The following is a 23,985-nucleotide window of genomic DNA, read 5'->3' as shown; positions in this document are numbered from 1 at the left end:
GCAGCACCGATGAAAACTCAAGACAGCGTAAGGAAAGACTATGATGCAGGGCGCTTGAATTTTCTCACGCCCGCTTGTCATTGGCTCCTGGCATTCAATGGACCCCGCCTCCATAACTACCGTAAATGCAACTGTAACCAGCACACCCTCCTACGTCACCCCAAACCAAGATGGCGTTGGCCTGTCGAAATGGGCCGTACTAAAATTGGACAAGGCAGTAACTAAAAAGCCCAATTGCCAATCACGTGCCAGCGTTTAACTTGAACACTGATGCAAGCCAATTGAGAAGAAGGGCGTGGCTTAAAGCCCCCTTCTGAAACCGTATCGATTCCAAACGCCCTTGCAGAGCGACAGCGCATGCACGCTTCAACGCCAGGAGAGACATAACCAGAGCTTCACCCACTCTGGTTGGGTCCTCTCCCTTCCTATCACTAGCTTCCTTCATTACTGTGGTGCCTGACTCATGAAGGGACCCGTAGTGAGACACCCACTCCTCAGGCTGGACTGAAAACTCCAGAGCCAGTTTTCTACCCTAAAGCCAATGAATGCGCTGCTTTATTCCAAAAGGTCTTAGGATCTTTAGCTGTCAATGCCCTCTGTAGGGAGGACCATAGGGCGCCTTCCTAGTTGTTCTTAGCTATCTCCATTACCTGCCTGTACTTGGCTCTACAGCCGGGCGTACATTTGATTTTACTGCACGTACAAGCGCCTCCTTTGCTTTCCTGCAGTCCTGGTTGTACCATGCAAGCTGGGGATCACACCTCAGATGTGTATAGTTTACCTCCATTTTTTTGCACCTTTCGCGGATTACTCAGAATGTCCCTAATCTCATTCTAAAGTGACTCGTGGCAGTTGCCCAGATTTGTCGCTACGTCATTTGCGGGTTATTTGGCCAGTTCTTCCAGCTCCAGACGGGCTTTGCCTTTGACTGCACTCAGTCCCATCTGATTAATCTCTGGTTGTTTGTAACGGATAGGGCACCCAGATCAGATCTACCCGTTACGTCAGGTTCATAAATGCCCAGCTTTATAAGAGAAAGGACAAGGGCGTTGTGGTCACTATCTGTTCTTTTGGCCACTGTCATTTCATGGACTAGGGACCAAAGTTTGAGGGCAACCAAACAATAATCGATTCTGCTGACATGGCCAGGCCTATTGAAAGTAAAATGCCCTTTTGGGTCAGAATTTGTTCTCTCATTGGTAGCTCTCAGATCATGCTGCAGTGTAAGTGCCAGCACCTGGCCTCCTCTATTTGTCCACCTAACTGTGGAATTTGCCATTCACAATCCCACTCCTCAGTCAAATCTGACAGGGTAAGGCCGAGGGGTTCGAAGGTTCAATTAAAGTCACCTGCTACTAACACAGGAACATTGTCTGAACATTTTGACAGGGCATGGTCTAGGATGCGGATTGTGTTAGTTTCCCCTGAATTCGCACCACTCTATTATATACATTAAAAATCCTGATTTTCCAGCCACTGTAGAGTATCAGCTCTAACATTAGTATATCTTGGGATTCAACGTGGACCAGCTTGACTTTAGACCCTAGTGCAGTTTTGACCCAGACTGCTAAACCTCCCGGGTGCCAGCCATCTCTTTCCTAGTGGCATTTATGCCATAAGCAGAAAACCCGCTTCTATTGGGGGGTACCCAAGCTCCAGGTTTCTTGAAATAAAATCAAATCGTGGTAGTCCACGAAGGTACACCATTCTGGGTCAGCTAATAGCTTAGAAATCTCTGCCACGTTCCAGACAAGGAACCGTAGATAACAATCACAAACTCTGGGGTGGCTGGTATCACTACAGCGATCCATGGATTCCCACCTTTCCACAGTTTCGAAATGGGTATGACCCCTTCCCCTCCTTAAGCCCACGTCAAATGGCTCACAATAAGGCTCAAAATGTGTTGCCAACCCTGGGTGAGAAAAGACTTCCGACTGGTACGAGGTTAAAGTTGGCCCATGAGACCCTGGGTTTTTGTCTAGTGACATCAGACCTTCAGCTGAAGTCATCTTTGCCCTCAAATCTCCCATGTTGATTGTGGGGTACCCTTCCGGGACAAGCCTGGGTAACAGTAAATCTGGCCTAACTGGGCGTCTATATCTGATGGTAATAGAGCAGTTCACAATGGAAATGGTGCAGGAATCAATTGATAACAATCCAACAACTATATCCATATCAAAGAACCTAACTTAGATTATATCCCATGATGGCCCCGGAAGGGGTAATCTTTCAACATACTTAATGTTGTCTCTAATGAGTGAGTAGAAGTGTCAAGTAGACCTAAACCAATGCATAACTTTGTTCTTGAGTGAGTCCTGCTCTTCGTACCCATCCTTAGAGAGTTTGGGATCCTCTCTAAGGTATACCATTGCTTGATTGCCCTGGTCTTTGGATCTAGTGTAGATGCCATCCCTCACTACCCCTTTCCCGAAACCCCCATGGTCAGACTTGGACGAGCACCCTTTATCTAGTTTAACCTCGCCTCTATCTGTCACCCTAACCCCTCCCCTACCTTGGCCAGCACCTCGTAGATCTACTGACGATTTAATATACGGGTCACTAGAACAGTGACCTTGAGGACGGGTAGGAGGGGGTGGTGTGGACCTAGCGATGGTAAAACGATACACTGGTCTATCCTCACCCTTCCTTAAATGTCCCGAACAACTTACATCACTTCCTTTTGTGACAGTGGACAGAAAAGCTGTGGGGGGCCTCTGTCAAAACAACTTTCCCGCAGTTCACCCTCCCTGTTAATCTAGCAACCTCCAATCTCAGTACTACAACCTCATCTCTTAGGGACTTGATTAATGTTTTCAGGGCCTGTATCTCACTTGCAGGAATTTTACAATTCTTTTCATGGTCACCCAACCCACCCCCTAACACTCGACCTCCTCATTGGCAAGAACCTCAAATCTGTTGTGACATTCTACGTGTGTAGCATAAGCCATATCGGGGGGGGGGGGATCCCTTGTCTCACTACAAGGTTAGGGGAGGCTGGACCAGGCTCAAGGACAATGGGCCTGCTTCCAGAACCTTTACTCCATCCTTTAGTATGTTTTTTGAACATCTAGGGGATTTCCCTAAACGTTGTTTTTGCTGGTGTCGGTACAGGAAAAGTGACTGTTGGTACTCCACAGTTAATATCAGAACTTGAGGGACTACCTGGCAGGGAGGGTGGGAGAGAGATCCCGGAGAGGCCTATATCATGACATTTGGTTAATATCGACTCTATCCTATCCATTGTCTCATGGCAAACAGCACCCAAGGCCGCCTTTTTGGGGTGGTCCATACCCTGTGCCTTGTCCTGACCTTTTTCTTGTGCCCGCTGTATAGCCCTAGAGAAAGTTCAACCCTGCAGGTGGACTGAACAAGACAAACCAGTTGTGAAAGGAGAAGGGTGGACCTTAAAAACACACACAACCACCCACTTTGGGTTCACACACTAATTATAAAAAAGTCAGTGTCCCAGGGTTGGTTTGTAGCTGGGAACGTTAGTGGAAAGCAGAGAAGAAAACAGTGTCCGAGAAGCCGGCGCTAACAGCTATTTCAGTACCTTATTCTTAACAAGGGACAGTCCGAGGCACTCTGCAGCGGCTTGCATGACGACAAATCGGCCAAATCCAACAACAGCCAGCAACGACCAAGGGGGCTGGCCCTGCCCCCCCTCTTCCTGGCGCAGACGGGAGCCCTGCGCTTGTTAAATGCGCCTCCTGGCGTGCCTGGCAGCATTGATGGCGTGACTGCCGCAGGGATGTCTGTGGGCTGTAGTCCTGCTCCCCCCCTATATTGGCAATAGCGGGCTTTTATATATTGAAAAAAAAAACAAAGGTTACAGGGACGTTAGTGTAACTATAAGAATAACTCTAACTACTGAATTGTTATGGTGTTGCAGGCGTAACATTTGAACCTAACTATAACACCCCTGTAACCATTGGTGTTTTCAGTGAATTTCTATGTTGTTTTTAGAAATGCATAAAGTGATATATAATTATTGTACCTTAATACAACCACTGGCACGCACGGCCTTTAGCCGTTGGCAGTGGGGGGTGGCTGCAGGACCTTGCTACCAGCCAGGCCCTACTGTCAACTCTCCAGCATGCACCCAGCACCACATGGCAGGGTATGGTGTGTGAGTAGATGAGGGTTTTTTTCCTAATTGGGCTTAGAATCCGCAGAGGATCTGCGTCTCTACATATCTATAAATGTCTTTTTTCAAATAATTCCTAAACTACTGAGCAGATTTACCCCGAATCATAGACAGCACAATCTGCAGACAAAGATCTAGCATTTTGCCCAATTTGATGTCATTTCTGACACTGTTTTTAATGTAGAGCCATTCATACTACTGTTTCTAAGTAACAGATGTTACTGTTATTCAGTGTTATGGTACTTCATTTACCATTTACTTAGTTTGGAGGATGGAAGGTGGGGACTTCAAATCACACCAGTTGTCAACAGTGAGCCTTATCCTACTGAGCGATCTTGCCAGTGTGCATATTTTGCTTCTGTCCTTTTCTAAGAGGATTACAAGCAATGGTTCTTGTCTCTCCCTTTGTGGCATTGTTCAGTCACCTATTCACCCCCTGTCCCAGGAATCTCTGATGTCCCACACTTTTATACTGCTCATCTACATGTGTTTTATTCTCTTGCTTCCCATCCTCTTATTTCTGCCCCTGCTCTCGATGCTGCATTCCCCCATTCATCGAGGGTTCCCATGTCATCCCTACATCTGTGTCCTGGTCCTTTGCCAGACACTGCCTCCCTCAATGTCATAGGATCTCCTCGCAAGTCTCTCAAACTGTCCCTATGCCCCTATCTTACCACCCTTCTTACTGTCCTTTATCATGATTGCTGGTCCTCACTTTCACCAGTGCATAGCTGGTGCATCCTTTATGTCTCGCTGTATCTTCCTCAATACCTCCATGTCCACTTTATTGTTAAATATTTGTCTCATGGCCTTCCTCTTACTAATGCAGCTAGGAAGTTGCTGGAATTGCCTCCCTCTTCACTAGCCTAACAAGGTGTTCAGTATTTGATTTATCTTGCACGCTTCTTGTAAATGTCTTCTCCCCTATGCTGCTTTCTTCAACCTGATAGATCCCCTATTCTGCTTTCTCCCACCTGAAAGACCTGAAAAATGTTTTTGCCACCTTCCTATGACCTGGTCTTTTTTCTGCAAAGATAGGTCTTCTACCATGATGCATGGTCTGTTCCTGTGGATGCCTAACTTCCTGCCCAAGCACTAGCTTACTTGCATTCTCTTTCAATGAAGAACACACACTTCCAAAACGGTGCGGCCTGCACCAAAACAGCGAGACCGACAATTCATGCCTTCCTGAATTAAAGAACAATAAGAAGACTGGCACAGGCTGAGAGGAGCATACGGGTAGGTTTATACCAGAAACCAACCCGTTTGCTCGGTGAGGAGAGATGAGAAGGTGAGAGGAGACTGGATGATAGAGGACAGGAAGGGAACAAGAGAATTCTATTTAAGAGGTCAGGGATGTGCAGAAACGCAAGAGTAGAGGTGAGTGTGAGCAAAGGGTGAGGGCATAGAGGAGGGTTACTGTTAAACTGTGAGAGAAGATTGCTGAGAGATGATCTATGACGTAAAAAGAGAATTTGATGCGACATAGGTGAGGGACAGCAGCGATCGGGGAAGAGAGGGAATACTGGGATGGATGCAGAGGTAACAGGGGAGAGGGAAGTTGTTTCAAGAAGGTGTGAAAGAACAAAGGGGAGATGTGAAAGATGAATGGGGTACTGGAGCGGTGGAAGATACAAATAGACAGAAATTTGAAGGGAGAGACTGGAGGTGAATGAGAAGTGCTGAGGGGCCTGAGAGGCCATGAGAGAAATACAAGAGACTGTTGGAGATGAGGGCAGTAAAAAGACAGAATGAGAAAAGGTGATTAAACGTGAAGTGAGAGGTTGGATAGGGAGAGTTCAGAAGTTGGTAACAGGGGTGAGTGAAAGAAAATGGCCTGCAAAGTGAGAGAGGGATCCGGGGTTGGAAGAGGAGAGCGGGATGGAAGGGAGGGGTGGGAGGAAAGAAGCGTGGGTAAACGGCTTAACACTGCACAAGACTGCCAGGGCTTTAGGGACCCTAGCTGTTCCTGGCTAGGGCCAGGCGAGCTCTTAATGTGACAGCATGTATACCTGTGGAGTGAAGGCCCTTCACAAAGCTTTACTAAACATCTTTCTGTTGTTTATTGCGGTATTTTGGTTATAAACTGGTATTGACAAGGTGAAGTCTTTCCTCAGTGTTACTATGTGTAAAAAATGTAAAAATAATGAAGCAATACTATACCAAAATATGCAGCATCACAAAGCATTAATTACATTTTCTTACCACACAATTTAGTCGAACCTGCTGCATAATTAGGTCCTCATAATGCCAGTAGACCTGTCTATAGGTTTAGAAATTTTTGCTATGAGGGGGTCCTTACTCCTGAAAATTGTGACAGGGGGGTCTCTGCATCCAAAAGTTTGAAGACCTCTGATCTATGGTGATAGGAATGTGGAAGCAAAGTGGTTGATGTAAGAGAGTGTTTGTATGGTTGCCTGTACTGAAGGGCCAACGCACAGGAAAAGTTTATAGCAGGCTGCTGCTTACTAGTAACGCATCTGTGCTCTCCCATCAAAATGATTTAGGTCGTAGCGGGTATTAGTGGATTTCTTTACAGTACAAGAAGGTTTCTTTATCACTTTGGCTCCTGGACAAGTAAAATTGTTCGAAACTTCCACACCCCTAATATATCACTGAATACAATGCCAAGTAAGGTAATCTTTTCTATTCCAGGCAACGTTTTTTGACCATGATGCTTTGTCCTGTTTCTCTGATGATGAGTGGAGAGTTTTACAGGAGTGGCAGAAGGAGCTTTGTGGGAACGTGATGAAAGAAATTCACCAAGCTCTGATCTCGCTGGGTAAGGTTGAACTCTTGACTCTTGTCCAGTGTTTTCACTGTTTAAGGAATGCTACACTTTGTATTGTTGCAGAATTATGAGAGATGGTTTTGTTTTGCTGTTCTCTTTGGTCTTTCATTTTAATCGAATATAGGCCTTGAAAAATCGTTAAAACGTTAGGAGACCCGCAGGTCAAGTAACTTGAATAATCTACTTGACCTAACTGTAATGTACTTGACCCATAAACTGGTCTAATTATTCCATCCTAAGCCAGCGGTCTCCAATCTTTTCCGTTATGAGAGCTAATTTTGATGTGTGAAAATCATCGTGAGCTACTGAGGCTAAGTAACTTGCCCATTGTTACCAGACACCCCTTCGCCCAGCTTCATTGACTTTAAACCTAATGTCGATGGAGCCTGATACTATGCTCTGAACAAAATACTGTGACTAGGGATACTATGATAGGGCTGCCACGTGCATCAATGAGTGCATGGTCTGTGAGAATGTATGAAAGTGTGGGAATGAATTGGGTATGTGTGTATCAGTGACTGAGAGCCTGTGAAATTAATGAATGAAAGACCAGATTTATTGAGCACATACTAATGCCCGAAGGCGTCTTGGCACTAAAACAGAACAAGGAAGCGAAGTTCTGATTCCTATTTCTGAACAAAGAGACGGGTTTTCAATGATATCCTAAAAACAGACAGAGAGGGGTCTGATTAAAGTTCCACTGGCATACTCTTCCAGAAAAGGACTGTGGACCTAAGGAAACTTCTGCCGCCCCAGGAGATCCTTCTAAAAGAGGGAACCACCAAGTTCTTGGCAGAACCGAAACAAAGTTATTCTTAAAATTAGAAGGACCCCTACCCATTAAGGGCCTTGTAGGCTTTGCATAGAGATTTAAAAATAATACTTTGCCTAACTGGCAACCAGTGTTGTTTACTAATGGCTCCTCTGGCTGATTCAAATTTGGGAATCGAAAAAAGAAAACGGGTCACTGAATTTTGCAGAGTCTGAAGCTTCTTCAAAGCGCTTACGGAAAGATTGAGGTAGAGGATGTTGCAGTAGTCAAGCCTTGCCAGTGCAAGAGAGATGATCACAGTCTTCAGGAGCTCAAATGGTAAATATTTCCTAATTTATGTGACCATTCTCCGGGAACAAAAAGAGTTACATCGCGTGTCATTACAGCGAATGTTTTACAAAGCGAAATCCATTACAACGCATGTCATTACATTACATAATCCTTTACAACGCATTCCCCAAAGTAACGCCCCGGCAGATTTAGAATAGTAATTGCGTTGTAATGGATTATGCGTTGTAACAACATGCGTTGTAACGATATGCGTTGAAAAAATATTTGTTGTAATTACACGCGTTGTAACACGTGCGTTGGACAGTGTCATATTTGTTTTTGTTCATCGTGGGCTCCCTGCACTAGGGCATAATGGGGCAGTTGCGCACCTCTTTGTCCAGTGGCAAATGAAGCCGTCCCGCAAAGAATTTCGCAACCTTCTTTTCAGGGGGCCATTCGGAAGAGGATGGTGTACCAAACTCTCCGAGTCTAGCATGTCGGAGAAAGGTTGAGGAGAATGGTATGCCAGCACATCTTGGGCTCAGAGTCTGATTGGGAGATCATTCACTGTGGGGTTGTGGGCTGGCAGGAGGGAAAAGAGGGCCCTGTAGATTGCAAACCTGAAGGTCCAGGTTCCATGTGGTCTAAGGGCAGGGGTTGGGCGTGGTCCATAAAGGCCCACTTCAATCTGTCAAAGGCGTCGAGATCAACGCTGGGCGCAGGGCGTCTTTTACGTTTTTGGAGCAGTGTTGGTGGCGTGGGCCCTCCTGGAGGTAACAATGACATCAGTCCTATGGGGCCTTCCATTGCAGGGACGGGTTTGAAACTGTTCTGCATATTGCAGTAATTTCCTCTACGGTGGGGCCACCGCTTGCAGGACAACTTTAGGTATCAAGGCATTCACGATCTCGCAGAAACTATCATTAATGTGATACTCTCTTCCTCCAGGTAGGTCTCTTCCATATCACTCAGGGCTGGGGAGTGTTAATGAGTACCCAGGGAGTATGCTGGTAAAGAGGTGCAGGCTGGGTTCTCAAGCTAATCAAATTAGGAGGTAATAGCTGGGTAAATCCCTTTCATCTTGTAGCTCCAGAGGCTGAAAACAGGGTTATTAGGCCCAGCGGGACACTCTACACCTCTTTCAGACAATGGAGTAGTGGACACGCCTAGGGCTAGTGCCCAGAAATTCATGAGCATGAAAAGTAGGTGCTAGGCTCTCAAGATATACGGATCCTGTCCAAGACATCAAGCTCCAGGCGAATGGGGCTGCTGAATAACCGGCCGGCCACACTGCTGATCTGATGCAAATAAGGCACACACTCTGGCCTGAGTCTGCCAGACGCACTCAGTGCATTGGATAGACTATGGTTCCCTCTAGCCGCCATATCACCACACACGAGGTCTCAGGTGCCACTGCCCCTAAAACACACATCAACAGCAGCTTCTGAGGAGGGACTAGCGTTCCGGTGGCCGTGCAACGATTGGCAATACAAATATGGCAAAACGCTTCAAAAGTACAATGCTAAGCATGCAAACAAGAGAAAAGGAATGAGGCCATAGGCACTTAACACAGCTGTGGAGCAACAAAGATAGAGGAGGCACTGAAAGCAACAGAGGACTAGCAAGGGGTCCTGCATCTATGTGATTGGGCATTATTGTTATTGGAATGTTGACTTTATCCCTAAGGTTCATGGGAAATTAAGTCTGTTTTGCTGTTCCCCTAATGGCTGCTGTTAATAAAAATGAAGTGAGAATATAGCGTAATCCTTTTAATAAAAATGAAGTGAGAATATAGCGTAATCCTTGCTTCCATTCCTGAACATAGAATTACTTTTCTTTCTCAAACTGCAATGTTTGAGGATTTTGTAAAGTGAACTGTCTGACAAACGTGGTGACTTAAGGGTGTGAAATGAAAGGCTCTACGATGTCATGCTCCAGACTGCATTATCAAACAAAAAGATCAACCCAAAACTAAACCTCAGTTTAACATGGAGGTTGCTGGCCTTAAAATAAGAAATGCCCAGGCTACTGAGGACTCTGCTTCTGAACGGGAATGGGCTCTGATGATGCTACACAGGGCAGCAAAAGTGGCAATAGCTTGCCAGAACCTGATGGAAATTCTGGTGACAGCTGTGTTGAATGAACGTATCACGATGAAGACAACGGTAAATGTCCGACATCGTTTATACCAAATTACACTCCAAATGGAAGAAGACATACCCAGTAAAGTGAAAGGTCTATTTTGCGAGAATCTGACATATGGATACAACATCCTTTTGCCTGAAAGAGATTAGCTGGCTGAGTTCGTTGAGTAGTGCCCAAAGGGGGAAGATGTAGTTTTACCGGCTTTCTCCAACCTCGTTCCAGAATAACTTTAATATTCATATGCGCAGGAGTGGGCGTTAGCGCTAGTTCCCGCACTTTACCGCAATCATGTAGGGTGGGATGCTGAGTCACCTCGCCATGAAATGCCATTAAAATTTACTCCTACTCCACATAGGCAGTACCCAATAAAACATGACACAAAGAAACATGTCAGGGAGATCTTAGATCAACTTGAATACCAAGGTGTGAAGGAAAACTGCACCTCTTCCATGAATAATCCTTTGTTTCCCGTAGTGAACCCCACAATTCATACCGTCTGGTTTTAGACTACAGGCATTTGAACACATGAATATTTGCAGGAGAAAATGCACACAGTGCCGCATTAATGAACAAAATTGTGCAGAAAAAATATAAAACAACACTAGATATCTCAAATGGGTTTCTTCTGCCAAAATATAGCGCCTAGATGCCTCTATTTGACAGCATTCTCATCCCTTGTCTCTTAACGCCAATTCTGTAGACTCCCCAAGGTTATAAGAATAGCCGCAGGTTCTTCTCAGCAGGACTAACAGAGTTACCTCAAAATTGTGATGAGGAAGCATTGTCCTAAGTAGATGATATTTATCTGACAGACGATGAGTTATTGGAACCCTTGAACAGGGTGAACAACATAATTCTGTGGTTTGCCAATTTGGGCTACAAATTTAACTTTAACAAATCAAAAATTGCCCACCTCAATGTCTTATTTTTGGGTTATGAGCTATTAAATGAAGTAAAAAGCCTGGCAGCTATTTTTTGTAGGAAAATGTGCGCTGCTCTAACCTCAAAAGAGACAGACAGGTTTACAGTCCATTTTAGGATTTAAAAATGTTGGCATAACATACATTTTGGATTACGCTGAAAGGGTTAAACCTTTCTACCACCTAATCAAACATGATTTTTCAGTCCAGCATTGGACACAGGAACACACAGAAATTCTCTGTTCCGTACAAGCTGACATGATAGCTTCCAAACACTTACACACATATGTAAATACTACTAATTTGGTGATCCGTGTTGTCTCGGGTCGATCAGGGTACACTTACATCACCATCAATGAAGGCAAAACGGTACCTGTAGCTTGCAAATCACATTTGTACACGAACGCTGAAATGACAAACAAACAGTTGCTGAAGATACTGACTTAGCTAAGCAATCAAGGATTGACGCTTTCAATTGTTAAGTGCACATCTTGCTGGATTGGTGTGAAATATGTGTGTTATTTAGAATGCTTGAATCCTTGCTTCAACAGCCTCAAGGAATTCCAATGTTCTTGGGATTTGCACCTACTACCAGTGATTTGTGCCAGATATTTCACGAATCCACCTACCACTAGTCTGGCAAGACCACTTACAAGGGATATGGATCAAATATGGCAGCTGCTGCAAGAAAAATGAGCACAGCAAAGGTAAGGCCATACCTGCAGAGGGCAGCTGGAATTTAAGCACTGGATTCTAGCAAAGATGAAAGCAAAGGATTGTCATGAACTAGTCCATCTCTCTGAGGCTGGTGAACAGAGCAGTGATGTAGGCTCAGACTAGGCGGGCAGTCTGGAGCAGAGAGTGCCCCCAAGATGTGTCAGAAAGGCCGAGCATGAGCGATGCAGTCTTACTGGAACAATACCGATTCACAACTCTTGCTGTCAACAGGGAGAAACAAAACTTGCATTACAGGACTAGTACCAAATCGAAGAGATAGTAACCATAGTTACACAGTATAACACAACCACTGATTAGTTAAATTAATTGACATTAACTGCCGTTTAGGGGTGGGAGTAACTTGTGGAGTTGTACTCCATAGAATTCAGCAGACCAACATAAAAACTCTGCGTTATTCCGCTGAGTTCTACCCCCCTAACTACTATACAACAATGATGTATTCTGTCACAAAACTGTTGTATATTACTTAAATTGTGTTTGGTATGAAGTACTGTGGAAAACATGTTTTTTAAAATGTATTTCAAAAGCTCTCTAGATGCTAGAGTCCATGTAGGCAAATACCTTGAACAACAATATTTCACACACATCTAGGTGGTTTAAAATGACAGATGCTTATTTTCAGTTTGTGGAGCCAGGAATGTGTTCGGCTCTCTGCAGCCATCTTGGGAATGCCTGGAATGTGTGAAACCCCACAGGCCTCATCCAGGAGCTGCTCTGGAGACTGAGAGTAGCAACTGTGGCTCTGCAGAACAGTTCAGCTGACTAATAATTCCAGGTCTACACAACACAGTTGTTTACTGCCCGCCACTCCATGCCAAAGAGACAGAGGATTCACACTGTACCTTTGCCTGCTGTTTCACTCCTTCGTCACCTCCACCCTGACCATCCTGAAAAGCAAAGAAAGGAGTAATGAGGAAAACTGAAAACAGACTAATAGATCTAACCAGCATGTCTTGACCTTCAATGTCTATGCACACTTACAGTAAAGTTTCGTCTAGGTGGCGCTGTGCCGGTGCCCCAGTGTAACATTCCAGGGCTGCACCAGCATGCACTCGGAGTGTTAAGTGTCAGTGCATTAACAGGGGCCCAGTTTGCCCATTATAGCACCAGTAATGCATAGTTCATGTAGGAATGGGTACTGTTCACTGCTTAACCGTACCCAAAGGGGCACTTCTGCTGCACCACCTGACTTACGACTGTCTCCAGCATCTGCTCCCACCCTACCACAAAAATCACAAGTGTCATAAAATGGAAACGAAGCGGCTAGTCTCTGTAGAGGCCAATTATGCCACAGATCCTTTGCACAGGCAGTTCTGCTGCGCACTGATGGACTGAGCACAAAACTCAACGGAAGAACAGGTTCATCATGACCTATATCATGATTGCAGCACTAAGTCTACACCACAGATCCTTTCAAACAAAATATGTCTGTGCATTTCGAGAAAACACACACACTCCTTACATCCCAAGTGGCACTGAAGGGCGCTGTGCAGTGCTCGAATCCAGGGCTGTACCTCAGAACTGAACCTCAGAACATAATGTCAAGCGCGATCCCCAAAGCATGCAATTTTCATTCATTTCCATATGAATGGCTGTACACTAGCACTACATCGCAACAAGTTCATTGTGACATGAACAACTGCGTGGTTACGCAAAGCCTTGTCAAGAACACCAGACATCAATATGTTAATACCAAGGGGGCACTACTGTTCTAGTGAGGCACGCAACTACCTTTGACCCCAGAAGGCCGACATCGAGCGGAGATTCGGAGAAAAAGTTGCAATGCCAATAACACACGGCATGAAGCTCCACTTCCCGCAGATCAAAGATAGGTGGCTAAAAGCGGAGTAGGAAGGATTCTAACTGTACTCTGTCCTTTTACCCTGTCGGGGCATGTGCACCTAGCTGATTGTGGACCTGAAATTAAATTACAAGCCTGATCAATCTTAAAGCGAAGTCCATAAAAAAAGCACATCTTACCAAAGGAAGCACAAGGTATGCCTGAATCCACAAAACTAGGGATTTGGCGCCTGTAAACTCTGCTACGCGGCAGTGAGTTATATTTTTGCCAAACTCCGCATTCCAAGTGGAGCACTGTTAGAATCTGGGATCTCTGGTTGGAACAGGTAGGTACTTGTGACAAGCAGGGACGCTCGCCTCTAGTCAGGGCAAGGGAATTACCCTCTTAAAATAACCCCTGCTCACCCTCTAGGTTGCGTGGCGCAAGCAGTCAAGGCTTATTTCAGAGGCGATGTAAGTTAAGCAGTTGTGACCACATACAGTAACCCAGTGACGACACTACAAATTGACACCACACAAGGTTTTATATCAAAAATACGTATACTTTATATAGAGTTACCACAAGACCAATAAACGACAAAAAGAATCCACAGTACTATTTAACTTCAAGATTTCTGGTTAAAAGATGTAAATCAAAGTTCTGTGCGAGTCGGTAGCCTCCTCCGGCTACAGCGTGTTGAAAGAACAGAGTCTAACAAATCCAGTAGACCGCGGCGGTCCGGGCCCAATCAAATGTCGACAGACTCAAACACAGTACCATTTCCTTGGGGCGGCCGGCACGGATGTGCGAGCCGGTTCCGGGGATCGTCGCGGTGTACAAAAAGAAAGCAAGGTCACGGGGTCCCTTCCGTCGCGGTGCCGGCTACGGCTCGTTGATGGTCATCGGTGAGCTCAGAGCTTGCGTTGTTTGGGGCGGACGTTGCTCGTTGCAGTGCTTTCAGCTTTACGGTGCGGCGTTCGAGCCGGAGTTCGGGAGCTGGCGTCAATCAGTCCGGACAGCGGTGCGAGTCAGGTGGTGCCCAACTCCGGTGCGGTCACAGGACTCGAAGTCAGTAGCAGTGATGCGGCAGTCAGACCAATTCAATTCGGTGTAGCGAGGCGTTGCACGTTGCGGTGTCTCTTCTGTCGCGGTGCAGGCTACGGTTCGTTGATGGGCATCGGTGAGCTCAGAGCTTGCGTTGTTCGAGGCGGACGTTGCTCAGTGCGGTGCCAACAGGACACCGGCTGGTCGGGAGAGTCGGTCACAGCTCCCTACCTCTGTAGCTACTTGTTTCCAGTAGCAATTCACAAAGGCTGGTGAAGTCCGCTGGGCCTGAGACTTCGGTCAGGGGGGCAAGCTGTCTTCCAAGCCCTTGGAGATCTTTTGCACAAGTTGAAGATAGGTAAAGTCCACAAAGTCTTTCCTCCTCGCTAGGCAGTTCAGGAAACCACTGCAGGCCAATCCCCCAAGCAGGACTTCAGCTTGGAAATAGTCTCTCCTCATTTTCTTCCGGTTCCTTCTCCTCAGCAGTGGTTTCGTCTTGTCAGTTCCAGGAGTGATCTAATTTCATGGGATCAGGGTCCCAGTACTTATACCCCAAAATCCTTTGTTCTCTCAGGGGAGAGGGGCCTGTGCCCAGTCCCAACCAGTTCATGAGCACTTTGTTTACCAGACTGCTCCTTTCCTTTCACCATGCAGGGCAGGAACATCAGACGCCCCACAGGAGGTGGAGCCAGCATTGTGGAAGGCAAGTACAGTCCAGGAGTACTCTGTTGACAGTCTTCCTTCTCTTTCAGTGTGCAGGGCAGAGACATCAGACACACCACAGAGGGTGGAGCTGGCATTGTAGAGGGAAGGCCCAGCCCTATTCAGGTCCCAGGTGCAACTTCTCCCTCCCATCTAGTTGCTGATCTCGCTATTCACCACCGGGTGGCCCCAGCCTGTCTCCTGAAATTCCCCAGTCCTGTCACACACAAACCCAGACAAGGAATACACAACCTAGCAGAGGCGGGCTGAAATGGTTAGGCAAGCAAATACCTACTTTCTAAAAGTGGTATTTGCAAACACAGAATATTAAAATAAACTTTACTAAAAGGTGTATTTTTTCATTCTGAGTCCAGGCATACTAAACTCGAATTTCTACCATGTTCTCTGAGCCTGCTAGGATTATAAACATGTAACAATCCAGCAGTCCAGTCTCGCCTATGGAGAGCAGGTAGCCTTGCGATAGTGAAGAACGAAGATGGCTGTAATTCACTATCAGGACATGCCGCACACATCAGGGCTTGTCCTACCATATACTTACAATGCACCCTGCCCTCGGGCCTACCATAGGGGTGATTAATATGAAGAAAAGGGAAGGTTTAGGGACTGGCAAGTGGGTGCACTTGCCCAGTCAGCATGACAGTACGAGACTGCACGCAGGCTCTGCAATGGCAGACCTTAGACACATTTTACAAGGCCGCTTCTGTGGGTGGCACAACCAGTGCTGCAAGCCCACTAGCGGCATTTGGATTTACATGCCCCGGGCACACTCCGTGCACTGTACTAGGGTCTGACAAGTGAACCAAGTATCCAATCATGGAACCACTAATCAATACATACATTTTACAGTAGGGAGCACTCACACTGTGGCACTGGACAGCAGTGGCACATTGCCCAAAGCATTTAACACCAGAAAAACACATGAGGCAACAGCAAAAATGGAAGGGATACCCACGCCAATGGTGCCAGGTCTAACACGTGTCCCCTCCAGCTGAAAAGTGGGGAGAACTACCCTACCTCCTGGGAGTTCTCGTCACTAAGGCCGAAAAATCTGGACAGACCATAAGCGTTGGTGTGTTCTGTACCAGGGCGGTGTTCTACCGTAAAGTCCATACCGTGTAGGGACGTGGACCACCACAACAGCTTTGGATTCTCACCCCTCATCTGCATCAACCATCTGAGGGGCCTTTGGTCTGTCTGAACCCGGAAGTGAGTCCCAAACAGGTATGGTCTCAGCTTCTTCAGTGCCCAGACCACAGCAAATGCCTCACGCTCAATAGCACTCCACCTCTGTTCCCGTGAAAGTAACCTCCTGCTGATGAAGGCTACAGGTTGATCTAGGCCCTCTTCATTCATCTGTGACAAAACAGCCCCCACACCATGCTCTGAAGCATCTGTCTGAACGATGAACTCTTTGGAGAAGTTGGGTGCCAGGAGCACGGGCGCCGTGCACATGGCAGCTTTCAGGGCCTCAAAAGCTTTCTGACAGGTGTCAGTCCAAATCACTTTCTTGGGCTGCTTCTTGGAAGTCGTCTCTGTCAAGGGTGCAACCATGTTGCTATACCCCTTGACAAACCTCCTGTAGTACCCGGTGAGTCCTAAGAAGACCCTCACCTCCGCCTGGGTTTTCGGGGGTTCCCAAGCCAGGATGGTTTCAATCTTGGGTTGTAGGGGTGGCACCTGGCCGCTCCCCACTTGGTGTCCCAAGTACACCACAGAACCCTGCCCGATCTGGCACTTACTCGCCTTGATCGTGAGGCCTGCCTTCCGCAGTGCCAACAACATTTCCCAGAGGTGGTGCCTGATGTTCTTCCCAAGTGACACTGAACACTGCAATGTCGTCCAGGTAGGCGGCACTGAACTCATCTAGTCCAACCAATACCTGGTTGACCAACCTCTGAAAGGGGGCAGGGGCCTTCTTCATCCCAAATGGCATAACCCGGAACTGGAAATGCCCATCTAGTGTGGAGAATGCTGACCTCTCCTTTGCCCCGTCAGTTAAGGCGATCTGCCAGTACCCAGACGTCAAGTCAAACGTGCTGAGGTACCGTGCAGCCCCTAACCGATCGATGAGCTCATCAGCTCCGGGGATGGGGTGCGCGTCGGTCTTCATGACCAAATTGAGCCCTTGGTAGTCCACACAGAACCGGAGTTTGGGTGTGGCACCCGGCGCCGCAGCCTTTTGGACCAAGACCGCTGGGCTGGCCCAAGGACTGCTGGAGGACTCAATCACCCCAAGTGCAAGCATCTTTGAGACCTCCTCTTTGATGCAAGCCCTTACCCTGTCAGTTACCCTGTAAGACTTGTGCTTCACAGGTAGGCTGTCTCCTGTATCCACATCATGGACGCACCAATCTGTGATTCTAGGATCCAGGGAGAACAGACCAGAAAACTGTCCCAGCAACTGGCGCAAGTCATTCTGTTGCTCAGGGGTCAGGGTGGAAGAGAGGTTAACACCATCCACTGACCCATCTTGCTCTGGAGCTGACAGGAGGTCAGGAAGAGGATCAGTCTCCTCCTCCATTCCAGCATCTGTCGCCAAGAGCATGCCCACTTCAGACCTCTCTAAGTGGGGCTTAAGGCGGTTGACATGCAGGACCCTCAAGGGGTTCCTGGAGACCGCAAGTCCACCAGGTAGGTAACAGGACTCTTGCGCTCCACAACCTCAAATGGTCTGTCCACTTATCTTGGAGCGCGCAGGGCTCCACTGGGGCCATGACCCACACTTTCTGGCCAGGTTGAAGCTCCACCAGAGTGGCATTCTAGTCTTTCCACCACTTCATCTCCTCCTGGCTGGCTTCCAGATTCGCCTCAGCGAGTTGCCTGAAACACCTAGTCTGGTTCCTGAAGGCCAGCATGTAGCTATATACATCCTGGGGAGGTTTCCTGGGAGATTGCTCCCAGCCTTCTTTGACCAGACTCAGAGGTCCTCTGACCGGGTGTCCATAGAGAAGCTCAAAGGGACTAAACCCTAGAGATTTCTGTGGCACCTCCGGGTACACAAACAACAGGCATAGTAAGAGGACGTCCCACTTACGCCTCATGGGTTCCTCGAGACCCATAATCATGCCTTTCAGCGTTCAGTTGAACCTTTTAACCAACCCGTTTCCTTGGGGGTGGTAAGGAGTGGTGAACTTGTAGGTTATCCCACACTCCTGCCACAGGGACTTCATATACTTGTAAATGAAGTTGGTGCCCCGGTCAGACACAACCTCTCGAGGGAATCCTACTCGTGAGAAAATGCCCATCAGTGCTCGTCCCACTACGGGGGCCGTCACTGTCCTCAGAGGTATGACTTCCGGGTACCAGGTGGCATGGTCCACCAAGACCAGGATGAACCTGTTGCCTATGGCTGTCTTGCGGTCCAGTGGCCCCACAATGTCAATCCCCACTCGCTCGAATGGGGTACTGACAACAGGGAATGGCTGGAGAGGAGCCTTCTGCTTCCTCCCACTCTTTCCACTTGCCTGGCAAGTCTGACAGGTCCTGCAATGAGTGTCTGAACTCTTGCGCATCAGGGGCCAATAAAAGTGGGTGACAAGCCTCTCAAAGGTCTTGTCCTGCCCCAAATGTCCTGCCAATGGCACATCATGAGCCAGCCCCAGTAGGAAGGCTCTGAAGCGCTGGGGTACCACGAGCACATCGGCTGACCCAGGCTCAGCAACCTTAGGTTCGCTATACAGGAGACCATTCTCCCAATAGATCCAAAGTGGTCCGGACCGATCACCTGCTGCCTGGCTTGCAGCCTGCTGCCGCAAGCCCTCAAGAGAAGGGCGTTCTCTCTGCTCCCTGCAGAATTCCTCCCTGGAGGGGTCTCCTTCTTGCTGCCAATGGGTCAGCTCAGGCAGGTCCCCCAGATCAGCTACTTGTTCCCCGGTAGGCTCCAGGGCATCCCCCTCAGGGTCTACCTCCTCCTGGGCCGGTTCCCCGCGCCCCCTGCCACTTCTCTCCAAGGTAGGTTCCTGGGCCTCCCTCTCAGGCTCCAGGTCCTCTTGAGTACCCCTACTGGCTGCCATTGACCGGGTGGTCACGCACGCCCAGTCAGGCAGGCCCACCATCCTCAGGTGAGTACTCTTCTCCACCTTCTCCCAAGGTGAGTGCTCCAAATCGTCCCCCAACAAACAGTCATCAGGCATGGCGGGCCACACAGCTATCTGAAGAGTACCAGATACCCCCTTCCCCCCTCGAGGGGAACCTGAGCCATTGGACAATGGCTCTCTGTGTTGTCGGCGTTAACAACTCCGCAGAATGCATGTGGGACAACCTGCTCTTGAGACACCAGGTGACACCTGACAGCTGTCACACTGGCTCCTGTGTCTCAAAGAGCCTCCACCCTTTGGCCATTGATGGTCACCCACTGCCCATATTTTTTAGTGTTGTTGGGCAGTTGGTTCTCTGGGACCATCTCACAGTCTCCTAAAGAGACAAGGGACATCTCTGCGGGCCCCCACCCACCTTGGACTTCTACCTCCTCCCCAAAGGCTACACTAGCCATCTGCCGGAGCGGAGCACCAGTGGGTGCGGGTTTATCAAATAGGCGGTACCTGGTATCATTCGGCTTATGACCCAGGTCCCCACATCGGTAACATTTCTGGGGTCCCTGTGGAACAGGATTACCTGTCGGGACCACTGGCTTCTTCTCAGGGGAAGGCTGGGAACCTTTCCCTTGGGAACTACTTTAGGGCCCTCTGCGGAACTCCCTCGGTTTACCCTTGTCCCCCCCCACTCTTCTGCTGGGAACCCTGTCCACCTTTGGCTGAGTCTCCCATGTGACCCTTGTGGACCCTGGTACTGACCCAGCGGTACGCCTCCTCAACAAGCTTCCTAGGGTTAGTCAGCTTGCTATCAATCCGGTGCTGGTGCAGCTCTGTAAAACAATTATCAGACAAGTGCTCCCATGCAATCACATCCAAGAGACCTTGAAAATCATTAACTTTGCTGCCCTTTACCCAACCATCCAATGCTCTGCGAAAGAAAGTGACATATTCGACCCATGTTTTACCTTCAAATTTCTTGCACTTCCTGAACCTCTGCCTATAGAGCTCAGGAGTCAAACCATACCTAGTCATGAGCGCCTCTTTCATGTGGCTATAGGAATTATGGATTTCAGAAGGCAAGTCAAACAGTGTGTCCCGCCCCTCACTAAGGAAACTTCCCCACAACCCCGCTCCCCAATCTCTCTCAGGGACCCGGTGGGAAGACATGGCTACCTCATAGGCTCTGAACCACTGCCAAATATCATCATTCTTAAATAATTCCTTTACCACATCTTTGGGGATGTACACTCTACCTTCCCCATGCGCTGGCAGTGTACTGCTTCCAGAGGGAGTAATCTCTAGTCTCCTAGCTTTCAGATCTAGCTCCCTCAAAACTTTGTTGTGCTCCATTTGTAATCTCTTTTCTTCTAGAGCCATCTTCTTGCTTTCTAGCTCCAGTTGCCCATTCAATTTGAGCTTGGCCATCTCCATTTCATGCATCCTGTTTTCTTTCCTGTCCGCCAACTCTTCTGGGGACAGACCTCGGGCAGAAATGCTGCTACCCACTGGGGAGGGCACGCCCCTCCTCTCTCGAACCAGTGGCCCATCAAGTTGCTGCTCCGCATCCTCAAACTTCACGGAATCACCAGTGGCATTCCTTGCCTCGATCCAGGCCCTCAGTGCCTTGTGGTATTGCTCCTTTTTGGTAATTCCTGATGTGGAAATTGTACATTTTTTGCAGAAGCTCATGAGCTGCTTGTTGGTGTAGCTTTCTAATTTCTCTTCCTCCCAATCACAGTCGTCCGATGCAACAGAGGCTGTCTCCTCCACTCTGACTGATGCAGGCATGATTTACAAAAATGGAGATCCCAGGCAAAAGCAAGTATCAAAAGTACGTGGTTGCGTTATGGTCTGCACTCACTAAATAGTGTTCACAAATCACTGTACATGAGTCACAAAGGCAAATTCGGAATCCTTTCCACTTGACTTTCAATGTTAGAATCGGGGATCTCTGGTTGGCACAGGTAGGTACTTGTGACAAGCAGGGACCCTCTCCTCTAGTCAGGGCAAGGGACTTACCCTCTTAAAATAACCCCTGCTCACCCTCTAGGTTGCGTGGTGCAAGCAGTCAAGGCTTATTTCAGAGGCGATGTAAGTTAAGCAGTTGTGACCACATACAGTAACCCAGTGACAACACTACAAATGGACACCACACAAGATTTTATATAAAAAATACGTGTACTTTATATAGAGTTACCACAAGACCAATAAACGACAAAAAGAATCCACAGTACTATTTAACTTCAAGATTGCTGGTTAAAAGGTGTAAATCAAAGTTCTGTGTGAGTCGGTAGCCTCCTCCGGTTACAGCGTGTTGAAAGAACAGTGTCTAACAAATCCAGTGGACCGCGACGGTCCGGGCCCACTCAAATGTCGACAGACTCAAACACAGTACCTTTTCCTTGGGGCGTCCGGCACGGATGTGCGAGCCGGTTCCGGGGATCGTCGCGGTGTACAAAAAGAAAGCGTTGCAGGTCACGGTGTCCCTTCCATCGCGGTGCCGGCTATGGCTCGTTGATGGTCATCGGTAAGCTCAGAGCTTGCGTTGTTCGCGGTGGACGTTGCTCGTTGCGGTGCTTTCAGCTTTACGGTTCGGCGTTCGAGCCGGAGTTCGGGAGCTGGCGTCAGTCAATCAGTCCAGACAGCGGTGCGAGTCGGGAGGTGCCCAACTCCGTTGCGGTCACAGGACTCCAAGTCAGCAGCAGTGACGCGGCGTTCAGACCAGTTCAATTCGGTGTAGCGAGGCTTTGCACGTTTCGGTGTCCCTTCTGTCGCTGTGCAGGCTACGGCTAGTTGATGGGCATCAGTGAGCTCAGAGCTTGCGTTGTTCGAGGCAGACGTTGCTCAGTGCGGTGCCAACAGGACACCGGCTGGTCGGGACAGTCGGTCACAGCTCCCTACCTCTGTAGCTACTTGTTTCCAGTAGCAATTCACAAAGGCTGGTGAAGTCCACTGGGCCTGGGACTTCGGTCAGGGGGCAAGCTCTCTTCCAAGCCCTTGGAGACCTTTTGCACAAGTTGAAGATCGGTAAAGTCCACATAGTCTTTCCTCCTCGCTAGGCAGTTCAGGCAACCACTGCAGGCCAATCCCCCAAGCAGCACTTCAGCTTGGAAATAGTCTCTCCTCAGTTTCTTCCGGTTCCTTCTTCTCAGCAGAGGTTTCATCTTGTCAGTTTCAGGAGTGATCTAATTTCATGGGATCAGGGTCCCAATACTTATACCCCAAAATCCTTTGTTCTCTCAGGGGAGAGGGGCCTGTGCCCAGTCCAAACCAGTTCCTTAGCACTCTGTTTACCAGACTGATCCTTTCCTTTCACCATGCAGGGCAGGAACATCAGACGCCCCACAGGAGGTGGAGCCAGCATTGTGGAAGGCAAGTACAGTCCAGGAGTACTCTGTTGACAGTCTTCCTTCTCTTCTTTCAGTGTGCAGGGCAGAGACATCAGACACACCACAGGGGGTGGAGCCGGCATTGTAGAGGGAAGGCCCAGCCCTATTCAGGTCCCAGATGCAACTCCTCCCTCCCATCTAGTTGCTGATCTCGCTATTCACCACCGGGTGGTCCCAGCCTGTCTCCTGGAATTCCCCAGTCCTCTGTCACACAAACCCAGACAAGGAATACACAACCTAGCAGAGGTGGGCTGAAATGGTTAGGCAAGCAAATACCTACTTTCTAAAAGTGGTATTTGCAAACACAGAATATTAAAATAAACTTTACTAAAAGATGTATTTTATCATTCTGAGGCCAGGCATACTAAACTCGAATTTCTACCGTGTTTTCTTAGCCTGCTAGGATTATAAACATGTAACAATCCAGCAGCCCAGTCTTGCCTATGGAGAACAGGTAGCCTTGCGATAGTGAAGAACGAAGATGGCTGTAATTCACTATCAGGACATGCCGCACACATCAGGGCTTGTCCTACCTTATACTTACAATGCACCCTGCCCTCGGGCCTAACATAGGGGTGACTAATATGAAGAAAAAGGAAGGTTTAGGGACTGGCAAGTGGGTGCACTTGCCCAGTCAGCATGACAGTACGAGACTGCACGCAGGCTCTGAATGGCAGACCTTAGACACATTTTACAAGGCCGCTTCTGTGGGTGGCACAACCAGTGCTGGAAGCCCACTAGCGGCATTTGGATTTACACGCCCCGGGCACACTCTGTGCACTGTACTAGGGTCTGACAAGTAAACCAAATATCCAATCATGGAACCACTAATCAATACATACATTTTACAGTAGGGAGCACTCGCACTGTGGCACTAGACAGCAGTGGCACAGTGCCCAAAGCATTTAACACCAGAAAAACACATGAGGCAATAGCAAAAATGGAAGGGATACCACGCCAATGGTGACAGGTCTAACAAGCACGGAGTGGCAAAACTCCACAAATTTTACTGGTGGAGTGAAATTTACTGCCCATCCCTACTGCTTCTCAGCATCTGAACCCCCCCCCCCCTCGTCCCGGACTGCTGAAACAATCTGCCCTGCGGTTCTCATGAATGGATGTGGACCTAAGAGGGATGAAGACTGCATGGGCTGATACAGATCTTGGCCTATTAATCATGATCATCATATGGTGTGACCACAAATATTTTAATTCAGTTGTAAAACATGTGG

The 23,985-nt window shown here is 48.1% G+C and overlaps 1 protein-coding gene across 2 annotated transcripts in view; it reads left to right on the top strand.

The window, feature by feature from the left end:
* LOC144792915 (uncharacterized) overlaps positions 1-23,985 on the top strand; it is a 119,736-nt gene that overhangs the window by 16,182 nt on the left and 79,569 nt on the right. For both annotated transcript variants that reach the window (XM_078668117.1, XM_078668118.1), the window contains exon 2: positions 6,803-6,929. In XM_078668117.1, coding sequence (XP_078524243.1) covers positions 6,803-6,929 — 127 coding nt within the window. The remainder of the gene's footprint in view (positions 1-6,802; positions 6,930-23,985) is intronic.

Source organism: Lissotriton helveticus, chromosome 11 (genome assembly GCF_964261635.1).
Source record: "Lissotriton helveticus chromosome 11, aLisHel1.1, whole genome shotgun sequence".
Classification (NCBI taxonomy): domain Eukaryota; kingdom Metazoa; phylum Chordata; class Amphibia; order Caudata; family Salamandridae; genus Lissotriton; species Lissotriton helveticus.
The sequence above is the reverse complement of the archived record's forward strand: the minus strand, read 5'-3'. Positions and strand labels throughout refer to the sequence as shown.